This window comes from Lathyrus oleraceus, chromosome 4 (assembly GCF_024323335.1).
Source record: "Lathyrus oleraceus cultivar Zhongwan6 chromosome 4, CAAS_Psat_ZW6_1.0, whole genome shotgun sequence".
NCBI classification, from domain to species: domain Eukaryota; kingdom Viridiplantae; phylum Streptophyta; class Magnoliopsida; order Fabales; family Fabaceae; genus Lathyrus; species Lathyrus oleraceus.
This window is the reverse complement of record NC_066582.1, coordinates 124,526,367-124,539,278: the sequence shown is the minus strand read 5'-3', so window position 1 is coordinate 124,539,278 and position 12,912 is coordinate 124,526,367. Positions and strand designations below refer to the sequence as shown.

General features: G+C 37.3%; 1 protein-coding gene and 1 pseudogene across 1 annotated transcript; one reads left to right on the top strand and one right to left on the bottom strand.

Moving 5' to 3' along the window:
* Positions 1-4,212: 4,212 nt before the first annotated feature.
* Positions 4,213-7,173, top strand: LOC127073968 (ferric reduction oxidase 8, mitochondrial). The gene is made up of 8 exons (XM_051015217.1): positions 4,213-4,445; positions 4,515-4,608; positions 4,702-4,887; positions 4,986-5,223; positions 5,309-5,636; positions 5,724-5,982; positions 6,067-6,746; positions 6,848-7,173. Exons 1-8 carry the CDS (start codon positions 4,289-4,291, stop codon positions 7,027-7,029), a joined length of 2,124 nt encoding a protein of 707 aa, XP_050871174.1. The 5' UTR covers positions 4,213-4,288; the 3' UTR covers positions 7,030-7,173.
* Positions 7,174-7,244: 71 nt separating this feature from the next.
* LOC127136329 (L-type lectin-domain containing receptor kinase S.1-like) lies at positions 7,245-9,382 on the bottom strand (annotated as a pseudogene).
* Positions 9,383-12,912: the final 3,530 nt, after the last annotated feature.

Genomic DNA, 12,912 nt, shown 5'->3' with positions numbered 1-12,912 from the left:
AATAAGAAAGTTGTCAATACGTTTGTTCCAAGCTCTTGGATCTTGTTTCAAACCATACAACGCCTTGTGTAGCTTGTAATACTTCATCTCTTGATTTTTTATCACCAAACCGGGTGGCTGCCCCACATAGACGTCCTTAACAAGAGGACCATTCAGAAACGCAGATTTGACATCCATTTGGTAAACCATCCAACTGTTGTTATGCGCAATACCAACAACCAAACGAATAGTCTCTAATCTAGCCACCAGTGCGAATACATCCTCATAGTCCATACCTTCTCGTTGCAAGAACCCCTTTCGCCACTAATCGATCTTTGTGCTTGATTACTTCACCTTTGGGATTTGCTTTAACCTTATAGACCCATCGCACACCTATCGGTTTCTTTTCAAGTGGTAAATCGACCAACTCCCAAGTACCTTTTTTCTCAATAGATTCCAGCTCCTCTTTCATTGCACATATCCACTTAGGAGCACTTAAGGCTTCTTCCTCATTTACCGGTTCGGATTCGGCCATAAGCGCGAAATGAACAAAATCACCATCGTTATTCACTTCGTTATCTTGGAATCTTTTGTAATCTCGGAGTCTATGAGGCAAGGCTCTTTGCCTCACTGGTCTATCATTATTAACAACATCATTGTGTGCTACTGTAGGTGCTGGTACAGCGGTGTCGGAAGCCTCCGGATCAGTGATTTCAAAAAACTGTTGCTGCTATTTTTTTGTGAGTAATTGGTTACTGCTAGTAGGGTAACCGATTACTGCTGCATTTTCTACACTTTTGACTTCATCAAAAGTCACATCCCGGGTTATGACGATCTTCCTATTTTTTCCATCGAACAACTTGTACCCTCCAGTAGAGTGATATCCTACAAATATCATCTTTTCACCCTTATCATCCAATTTCTTCCGAAGTTGGTCCGGTACATGACGATATGCAATCGATCCAAAAACGCGCAAATGATTCAAATTCGGTTTGAAGCCACTCCAAGCCTCTTCCGGTGTGAGTTTCTCCAGCTTCTTAGTTGGACACCTATTCAACAAGTAAGTGGTTGTAGACACGGCCTCACCCCACAATTTCTTAGGCAATTTTTTCCCACAAAGCATACTACGCACCATGTTCATTATTGTAAGATTTTTCCTCTCGGCAGCCCCGTTTTGTTGAGGCGTATACGGAGGCACTACCTCACGTACAATTCCCTCAAGATCACAAAACTTCCCAAAATCACTAGAGGTATACTCACCTCCACCATCCGTTTTGAGAATTTTGAGCTTCCGGCCGCTTTGGCGCTCCACCATGGATTTGAAATTCTTGAAAACTCCAAATACCTCATCTTTTCTCTTGATAAGATATGTCCAAAGCTTCCTACTAAAATTGTCAATGAAGGTAACAAAATATTGATTGCCACCAATAAGTCTCTACTTGCATCGGTCCGCAAACGTCAGAACATACCACCTCAAGTAAGTCTTTGGTTCTTCGACCCGCGTCTTTGCTAAACACATTCTTGTGTTGTTTATCCTTCACACATTCCTCACACAATTCAGTTGGAATACTAATGTGTGGCAACCCCGTTACCATTTCACTTTGTTGCAACTTTCTTAGATCCCTAAAATTAAGGTGACCAAGACGGTAATGTCATAACTACTCATCTCTACTTGCCGCGGTAGCTAGACAACGATGCTCCATTACCTTTAACTCAACCTTAAAGGTTCTATTGGCAGCCATCGACGCTTTTAGAATCAACACACCATTTGAATCCAAAACGCGTAAAATCTTGTCCTCCAAACGAATTTTGTATCCTCTTTCAAGTAATTGGCCAATGCTTAAAAGATTACACTTAATTCCCGGTATATACAAGACATATTTGATCCTCGAATGTCCACCATTCCTTTTTCCGATCAAAACATCTCCTACCCCTTCGGCGCTTAACGTGGCGTCGTCGACAAATTTGACTTTACTTTTTGTCGCTTGATTGATTTGCACAAACCAATCTTTTCGACCCGTCATATGTGTTGAACAACCGGAATCCAAGTACCACTCATCTTTCCCTTGGACTCCATCACGAACGGTAACCAATGCACTTCGATCCGAATGCGTTTTCTCGCTATTTTCCGGAACGGTACAACTATTGTCCCGCAAATTGTCACTACTGTAGTTGCTGCTCGAAACATCCGTAATGCCATAACTCTCCTCAGTGATCATTACTAGAAGTGTGTCCTCATCATCTACCTCTTCCCTAGCAACCTTGGCTTCATTATTGTGATTCTCATTTGATTTACCACGACACGAATTTGCAAAGTGTCCAAACTTTTTACACTTGTAGCATTGCACCTTATTCATATCACGCTTCTTAAAACCATTGCTATAACCGATATCCTTAGAGCTACTTTCACCCTTTTCACTCGTCGAATGCTTTGAATTTTGTGAATCGTTTGAACCAAAATTCTAAAAATTTGATTTACCTCTCGCCGCAAATTTTTCTTTCGACCTCTTGTTCTTTTCATTGAAACGCGCTTGCAAAGCAATCTCCGCTTTGACTTTGTCGACGCCTCTCTCATCCATCCTTTGTTCATGTGCCTCTAACGAACTTTGCAATTCATCCTTGCTCAAAGTTGTTAGATCCTTTGATTCTTCAATAGCCACAACTATATTGTCGAAATGCGACGTTAACGAACGCAATACTTTCGATACAACATTCTGCTCAAGAATCGTTTCCCCACAATACTTGATTTGATTAACTAACCGGGTAATGCACGTAATGTAGTCGTTGATCGTTTCTTTGTCTTCCATTTGTGTTAACTCGAACTGTCGCTTGTAAGTTTGTAACCTTACAACCTTCGCTTTGACGGCACCGACATATGCTTTCTCCAAGATTTCCCATGCTTGCTTCGCCGATTCACAATCGCCGACTTTCTCGAAATTGTCGTTATCAACACACGAATGAATCAAGAATAGGGCTTTGTAATCCTTCTTCTTCTCTTCTTTGTGTGTAGCTCTTTGAATGTCGGTAGCCTCTGCCCCTAATTATGTAACTCCATTGACAACGATCTCAAGCACCTCTTGATAACCAAACAAGACCTTCATTTGTTTCGCCCATTTATCATAGTTCTTCGAATCAAGAATCGGGAGATTGGTGGAAATTTGATCATTGGAAACGGTTGTCATTGTTGCAGCGGGTTAGGATCAATAACCAAAGCTCTTGATGCCAAATGTTAGAACATAAAACTCAAATTGAAGGTTTGACAATGGTGGAAGATAAGAAATTGGGGAAGATGAAGTTGAGAGAGAATTAGAGAGAATAAAATAATATTGAATGAATAGTAAATTTGTCATTAATTGGAATTGGGAATATTACAAGAGTATTTATACATTGAGAGAATAACAAAAAATACAACTCAAAATATAATTAAAGTGACTCAACAAATAAATTTTGTTAGTTTTTGGAAAGGTAATAACAGAAATTTAATTGCATTTAACAGGGTTAACCATATAGGTGTGTCCCTAGAAAGGAGGTGTATAACCATAAAGGTGCTCACCTGAATTGTGGTGTTTAAACTAAGGAATGATGTTTAAACCAAAGAAATGAATGTATAACCATGACTGTGTCAATCCAAATTATGGTGTTTAAACCAAGAACAAAAGGAAAGACTTGTCTAAGAAATAGGGACTGACAAGGCAAGGAACTTGTCAAACCATGGGGACTCATATGACAAGGGGCCTTACCAAAGCACGGGGACTAACATGATAAGGGAATGGTGTTTAAACCGGGAGGGGTTAACCATAGAGGTGTATCCCTAAATTGTGGTTTCAAAACCAAGGAATGGGGATTAACCATAGATGTGTGTTCCTAAAGATGTGATTGCAATGATATTTAAACCAAAATGAGAGATAAAAATGAGTCACAGATAGCGTAATCCAATTTTAGTGCTGAAAAAATAAATTTCTTTAAGACATCCTCCACAATGTTAATCAATTAAATTCTTTTACACTTTTATCTTAAAAAGTGTTCGTTTAATAATGAACACAAACAAATAAGGAGATAAACTTTTGTCACAGTCACACTAGTTTGCTAGTAAATTATAGGAAATGCTTTTGTAAGTGACAGGCACTGAACGGTAGTGGCAATGTGAGGCTAGATTTGATCTTCCCACCTCCTATATGGCAACCAATCTTTATTATATTATTATAATTATTTTAAGATTCCCTTATAAATATGATCATAAAATCTAACCATTTCAGAGAGAAAAGAAAAGAAAAGGACCCTAAAGTGTGGCAGAGTAGTAAAGTCAGAGATGACAAGCTCTACTTTACTTACAATTCTCAAACTACTGATTATTTTCCTATGCGCAGCTTGGATTTCTCTTTGGATTCTGAAGCCAACTCAAGCATGGACAATAATTTGGAAACATGCAGAACAAAGTGCCAATAATACAATTTTTGGATACTATGGTACACACCAAAAAATCTCTCTTTCATGTCACCTTTTCAGTCAAATGCTAAATCGAAGATCTTTTGCAGGTCTAAACTTTGCTGTTTATACATTTCCTATAATTGCTATTGCAATAATTGGACTTCTTTTCTTGGATTTGAAAGGTGAATATCAAAGAACCAGGTAGGTAATAATAATAATATTATCATGCTCGATTACTGGAACTAAAGTTTCACTTCACTTCAAAGTTGATTTCCTTGAAACTATAAACTGCAGAAGTTCAAGGAGTTCATCAACTGTGTTCTCAAATCAACTTGTGGTGAATAGTCTATTTGGAATCTTAACCAGTATTGAAATACTGGTAGTTTTTCTTGTTATAGTCTTCTTGGGATGGACTTATTATGCTCGAATTTCTAACGATTTCAAAAAGTTGATGCAAGACAAATCACTCAAACTGAATTTGTAAGTGATGTTTTCGGATCTAGACATTCTTCATGTTTGAAAATAGAAAATTTGTTAATATTTCACTGAATGCGTGCATGATCATAATTTGCTTTCAGATGGCAACTTAAGTATCTCAGAATAGCGACAAGGTTTGGTTTGTTAGCAGAAGCTTGTTTGGCTTTGCTTCTTCTTCCGATTTTAAGAGGCTTGTCTCTATTTCGCATATTCGGTATTCAATTCGAAGCTTCGGTTAGGTATCATACATGGATTGGAACTGCAATGATACTTTTTGCTACAATACATGGTGCCAGCACTTTGTTTGTTTGGGGTGTCAGCCACCATATCCAACATGAGGTGAAGTCTTTTCGAAAATTGTCTTCATAAGCTATTACTTTAGAGAGTTTATAAAAATAATCTGAAATCGTGTTTCTGAAAACAGATTTGGAAGTGGCAAAAGACAGGGCGTATATACCTTGCTGGGGAGATTGCACTTGTTATTGGACTAGTTATCTTCGTGACTTCACTTCCACAAATTAGAAGAAGAAAGTTCGAAATTTTCTATTACACGCATCATTTGTATATACTCTTTCTAGTATTTTTCTTGTTTCATGCTGGAGATAAGCACTTCTATATGGTCTTTCCAGGAGTATTTCTTTTTAGCCTTGACAAACTGCTCCGTATAATTCAATCGAGCCCAAAAACTTGCATAGTTTCGGCTAGAGTTTTCCCCTGTGAAGCTGTGGAACTAGTTCTGCCGAAAGATCCAAGTATTTAATTTCTTTACATCAATCTGAAATTGAATTATATTTGGAGACATATTTCCATGTCAACGATTTGTTTTCGACTATTTGCAGGGCTAAAGTATAACCCTACAAGTGTTGTGTATATGAAGATACCGACTATATCGCATCTTCAATGGCATTCATTCAGTATAATATCGAGTTCCAAAGCCGATGAAAACATTATGTCTGTGATGATTAAATGTCAAGGGTGGTGGACCAATACTCTTTATGATCTGATACAAACTGAGCTAAACAAAGGTGCTGATAAAAGAAAGGGTATACCTGTTGCAATTGAAGGACCCTATGGACCTACTTCATTAGACTTTTTAAAGTAAACATAAACATTACATCAACGGCTTCTATTAGACTTTTTATAAGATTATTCGGAATAACAGAAAATTATTTTTCTCTGCAGACATGACAGTGTACTTATGGTTGCGGGAGGAAGTGGCATAACACCATTTCTGAGCATTTTGGCCGAGATTGATTCAACCACCAACAAGAATAAATTTCCGTTAAAGATACAACTTGTACATGTCATAAAGAGGGCACAAGATGTTTGTTTGTTACATTCAATCACGCATCTGCTACACAACCAAGCAAGCCGGAAGTTTCATTTGAAACTAAAATTGTTTGTAACACAAGAAACGCAACTAGACCTGGGAATTACGGAGCTGTTAAATGAGTTCGTGAAAGTGAAAACTCTGAAATTGGACAGTGTGAGCTCAAAATATTATGCAGCTTATGGACTTGAAAGTCCAGTTTGGATGGCTGCTATTACTGGATGTTGTTCCATCACTTTTCTTATTTTTCTAATCTGTTTCAACCATACAATAATTCCATTCAGAAAAAAGTCCAAATTGTCCAAAGAAAAAACTTCATCTTGGATTGTGGATTTACTTCTGATAGCTGCTTTTGTCGTAGCTTTATCTTGCAGCGCATTGATAGCAATTGTGTTGAGATGGAGAAGGTTGAAGAAAGGGATTCCGCCGATGTCGCAGAAGGAAATCAACCCCTTTGGTCAAAGTTCAGCTGAAATTAAAAATGATCTTGAAGAACACGAAGTTCATTTTGGAGGAAGGCCTAACTTTAAAGGTAGTGTTAGTTATCTAACTTGTTTCTTTCCTTGCATTTCTAAAAATATTATATTGACTGAAAAATTGACAACTTGAGTACATTACATTTGAGTTGAACAGATATATTAGGCAAGTTCAAGAATGAAACGTGTGGATCTAATGTTGGAGTTTTGGTTTGTGGACCTGAGAGCATGAAGGAATCTGTGGCAGCCGCGTGTCAGCAGGAATCTGAGTGTTTCAAGTTAGGTTTAAAGAGAGCAGAACCATGCTTCACTTTGCACTCTCTCAACTTCACTCTTTAGTACTCTAAATTTGGATTCCTAAATATCAAAACAACTCTGTTGTTGTTCAGTGATTTAATACACCTTTAGCTTCATTCTCATGTTTTCAGATTCCCATAGTTATGTAGTTCAATAAGCCATGAATTTCAATAAACTTTCTGAGTACCCACTTGTAGAATCATAGCTCACAAATGTTCACATATGAATGTGGTTTTAAAGATTATCACTAACAAATATGTTCACTTTAGAAAACAGTCATCCTTACGGGGAAGAATAATGATCTATCCATTTGTGATTAGTCATGTATACATATATACATTATACATATTCATCCATCCGAATAAGGAACGATAATGGAAAGCAACTAAATCAAACTCTCATATACAAGCACCAAATTTCCCAACATAATTAGTGTATCTAAGGATTTTATTGAAAGTGGAAATAATTCAGAAAAATCAAATCACAAAACTCCAACTCTATGATGCAGTGCAGTCGCTAGTCAAATAGGAGAAGAGGAATACAAAGGAGCCTCTTCATTTGATTCCGCGCCGCCACCATTGTCATCACCGAGAGCCAAATCAGACAAAACTTTCACCGGTGCCTCCGCCACATCCTGCCCATGAAGTAAGGCAACAATTTCCTTCATGGTAGGCCTCCTATATGGCTCAGTATGACAACTAGCCAACCCAAGCTTCAACACCATCTCCCTATCATCCACATCATACTCACCCTTAATCCTACCATCCGCAGCTTCAACCACATGCCCTCCTGCATACAAATCCCTCACCCAATCAACAAGCACAATTTCCTCCACCACCACATCCGTCTCCAACAGCCTCCTCCCAAAAGCCACTCCAACAACACCACCCCAAAACTATACACATCGCTCACAGAAGTTGGGGCCGCAGCCATCGCAGCTTCTGGTGCCAAATACCCCAACTTTCCCACCAAAGGTGTCGTATTCGGAACTTGCCCTTGTTGGTAAAGCTTAGCCAAACCAAAATCTCCCAATCTTCCCCTCATATCAGCATCCAACACAAAATGTTACCAGATTTAACAGCCCTATGAATAACAACTTGGTCCCAACCATGATGAAGATAGTTAAGCCCCTCAGCAACATCAACAAGAATCCTACCACGCTGATCTCATCCCAGAATTTTCTCTGCTTTATCAAAAACCCATTTGTTTAAGCTTCCATTAGGCATGTAATCATAAACCAACATGAGTTCATTACCCTTTCTACACATCCACGCATCTGTACTAAATTCTTATGCTGAACCCTTCCCATACTTGAAATTTCCGCCATGAATTCTTTCAACCCTTGTTTAGAATCATGTTTAACACGTTTAACCGCAACCAACGGTTTGTTCATGAGAGTCCCTTTGTAAACACTTCCAAACCCTCCATAACCTATAACCTTTTGAAAACCCTTTATGGCTATGCTTAGTTCCTCGTAAGAGAATCTATGCGGCCAATACACCATTTCCTAATCTTCAACGTCATCTTCGTCTTCTTCTTTTCTTTTGTTTTTTCCCCATCGAAAAAATAATATAAACACACTGGCACAACTCAAAGCAAAAACAAAACATCCAACTGCAATCCCTACAAAGGCTTTGACGGAAAGTGGAGACAACGATTTTCGCTTAAACACAAGTATATTCGCCGTGTTTAACTCCCTTGCAGTCCCTGGATCGCTGAAGCTCCATGGGAGAACTGTCTGTACTTCAATCCAATTCGTTTTCGTCGTTAAACACGGGTAAGCTCGAACATTTCAGGAGAAATATAATTAGCTATTTCACGATCTCTATACGAAAGCGTTGGTGTTTTCGTTGTTGAACTCAGGGTTCTGTCCGGTATCGAATTCAACGACGAGAAGAGGGAAAATGGTGGAGGTTTTATTGTTTGAGAATAACAGAATTATTGACAAGCGACGGCAGAAGGGGTATTGGGCTATCCCTCCATAGTGGCCTAAATCAACGTGGGTCAGTAGTTCATACGTATAAATCTTCTTTATTATAAAAGAGAAAAAAAAGAGAATATAATGTAAAATATTTTTATAATATTAATTAATCACGGATGTATATCCCACATTTAATTTTAAAATACTGGTATAATATGACGGAATCTTATATTTTTATTGGATGGTGGTGTAAAACAAGTTAATAATGATATTGCAATGCATTACTTTTAATCTCTATTACAAAATAAAAGAAATTAGGTCAACAACTCATAAGGTGAGAAACAACAAAAGAAAAATGGAGAGAAAAGTAAAATTCGCGCATCCCTAATTTAGCACAGAACAGTTTTTGGATATCAGAGTTTTCTCAAATTCAATCGTCGAATCATCTTTACTTTTTATGACAGCGTTCAGCATTCATATAGGTACATTATGAACGGTAGAGATCGGATTTTGAGCATTTTAAGTTTGTCTGATGAGTTCACTTCTGATGTGCAATTTTTGTGTGGTTGTTTTTGTTGATTGTCTCTCTTGATTCTTGTTGTATTCAAAGATTGATTGTAGATCTTGATGATGTTGATGTACGCATCTAACTAGTGTTAGAGATAACCTTGATTGTGATTATAGTGAAGATTTAAGTGGCCTACGGACGGGTCCTGTGTTTTTTTACTCTTAGTCAATGGAGGTTTTTCCACGCTAAAATTGTGTTGTGTTGTTTGGTGTGTATTGTTGATTGTCGTTGCATTTGATATTTGGGAGATATTGTGTTGTTGGATTATTCAGTTGGGTTGTAGATTTCCTCCCAACAAGTGGTATCTAGAGTCGTGGTTTGATTTTGACAACGATAGAGACGAACACATCTAGGATGGTGAGTTTGAATTGATCCAACTATAATGTTTGAAAATGGAAGATGGAAGAATTACTTTAATTTAAAGGCTTTCACTTGCGTGTTTTCTCTAGTGAAAACCCCAAGGAAAGAGTGATGAAGAATGGGCTTTGTTGCATAGACAAGTTTGTGGTTACATTCGTCAATGGGTGGATGATAATGTTTTGAATCATATGAGCTTTGTGACTCATGCTCGCTCTCTTTGAACCATACTTGAGAAGTTGTATGCAGGAAAGACGAAGAACAATAAGTTGTTCTTGTTCAAGCAATTGATGTCATTGAGGTATAGTGATGGTTCACCAATGACCGATCACTTAAGCATTTTCTAAGGGATTCAAAATCAATTATTGGCGATGAATCTTACTTTTGATGATGAAATTCAAGGTTTGTGGCTTCTTCGTACTTTTCCAAATTCTTGGGAGACTTTTAGGACATCCTTGTCTAACTGCGCTCTGAATGGTATCATCTCGATGGACTTGGCTAAAAGTAGTGTGTTGAATAGGGAGTTGAGGTGTAAGTCACAAAGTTCTTCTTCATATTCCAAAGTGTTGGTTACCGAATCGAGGGGGAGACATCCAAATAGAGGTTCGAGTAATCGTGGGACATCACATGGTAAATCACAAGAAGGCTATAATAGATTCTCTAATATTGAGTGTCATCATTGTGGGGGGGGGAAAGGGACACATAAAAAGGTATTGTTGGAAGTTGAAAAGGGAAAACAAGAAGAAGAACCACAACAACGAAAAAAAGGAAGGTAACAATAATGAAGATGTTGCTATTGTAGATTTCAAAGTGCTATATCAACACTTATGACAATGATAGCTCATCTGAATTATGGCATAAGCGTTTGGGTCACATGAGTGAAAAAGGTTTGAGAATTTTGGCAAAGAAGAATGTGTTGTATGGTGTTTTTGATGCAAAGTTGAGAAAGTCTTTGCATTGTTTGGAGGGTAAGCAAATGTGAGTTTCCTTTATGTCATCCGAACCAAAAAGGAAATCAGAAGTGTTGGATTTAGTATATTTTGATGTGTGTGGTCTAATGAAGACACAATCTCTTAGTGGTACATATTACTTTATGATTTTAATTGACTATTATTCTTGGAAAACATGGGCTTATACCTTGAAGATGAAAGATCAAGTGTTAGATACCTTCAAGTCATTTCAAGCGTCGGTTGAAAGAGAACCGAGGAAAAAGATTAAGTGTATTTGAATCGATAACGGGGGGGGGGGGGGGGGGGAGTATGTTGAACCTTTCGACAAGTATTATCAATATCAAGGTATACATCATCAAATGTCTCCTCCAAAGACACCACAATTGAACGGGTTAGCCGAAATAGTGAATAGAACTTTGGTGGAAAGAGTGAGATGTTTACTTTCTTAATTAAAGTTACCAAAATACTTTTAGGGAGAAGCATTGAGCACAGTTGTACATCTTTTAAACCTCACTTCATATGTTTCATTGAAGTTTGATGTTCCAAATCATGTTTGGAGTGGTAAAGATGTTTCTTACGACCATCTTCGAGTGTTTAGGTGCATGGCTTATGTGTATATTCTAAAGGATGAGAAATTGAAATTGGATGAGAAGTCTAATAAATGTGTGTTGTTGGGTATGGTCTTGATGAGTTTGGTTATCGATTTTTGATACGGTTCAACAGAAGCTTATTCGTATTCGTGATGTCGTATTCATGGAGGATTATACCATTGAGGACATCGACAAAGTTGAGAATAAAGATCCAATTTTTGAAGACGAAGAAAGGGCTTATACGGACTCAACTACTATTACTCTTACTGTTATCACTTTCGAAGATGTTCCAATTGAAAACCTTCTCAGACCTCATAATTGATAAGCGCTCAAAAGAGAATGCCAAGATCCATTATAGCTAATTCAACGGATCATCTTCTTAGTCGCAGTTCTCCGAAATCCAGATCCCATGTTCTCTCAGAAAATCATCAGAGTAACAAAAAGACTTTGAGATTTAATTCGTCATTTGTAAATGTTTTTCCAAGAGCCATATAATGATTTGTTAAGTATGGGAATCTCTTTTGCAAATCTAGGATTATTTCTCTGGACTGCATTATAAACATCTCGTATTCTTGTGATAAAGTGTTTAGTTTTTATCTCTTTACTTTTACCTTCACGAATCATCTTTCTGGATCGGTGAACAATTTACTTTAACCTCCATAGTTCCAATATATAAGTATAAAGTGTAATCTAAGAGGGGTGGATTATATTTTCCAGAAGCATGACTACCTAATTTGATTCGAATCAATCTTTGCACTTGGTTTGAATCATTTTCCATGTGACAAATGTTGTTTGATTCGAATCAAACTTTGTACATGATTCGAATCATTCATTTTTTCAATAATTTTATGTCAAGTCATTGGCATTTGATTCGAATCAATTTTTCATATGATTTGAATCATGTGGCTCATGATTCAAATCAACCTTTCCTTGATTCGAATCAACTGACAGTTTTTCAAAATTTTGGTTTTTCTTTTTATTTCACTACATTTGCTCATTTGATTCAAATCATATATTGTTCTTGATTTGAATCTAACTGACCTTTTCAACCATTTTGTGTGCTTAATCTGAAGCACATATAAAAGCTTTCTATCATCATTTTTAATCACAACATCTATCATTCTGATCATAATTTTCAGGTGATTCAAGTGAAAAATCAATTTACTCTGTTTTGAGTGTTCAAAGTCTTGCAACAAAATTCTTTCATCTTGAACTTCAATTGAGTTCAAATCTTGGTAAAGAGAGTTTTATAATTGATTAAGGAGGCGCGTCCTTGAAACTAACTGTTCTTTGAGATCTTGTTGAATGTTTCAGGTTGTTAGTAATATTGAGGTGATTGTCAATGGTGGTGGCAAATTACATTAAAAAGAAGTAGGTTCTTCTCTCCATAATTGCCTTAGTAGTGACTGTATGGAAGGCTACGGATAAGGTGGAGTTCTTCTCAGATCTTCAGACAATTTTACCGTTCAAAGAGTCGGTATGATCAAGGGGTTAATTTCTACACATGAGGACTTGGAGTAAAATTGGTGTTATTAGAAG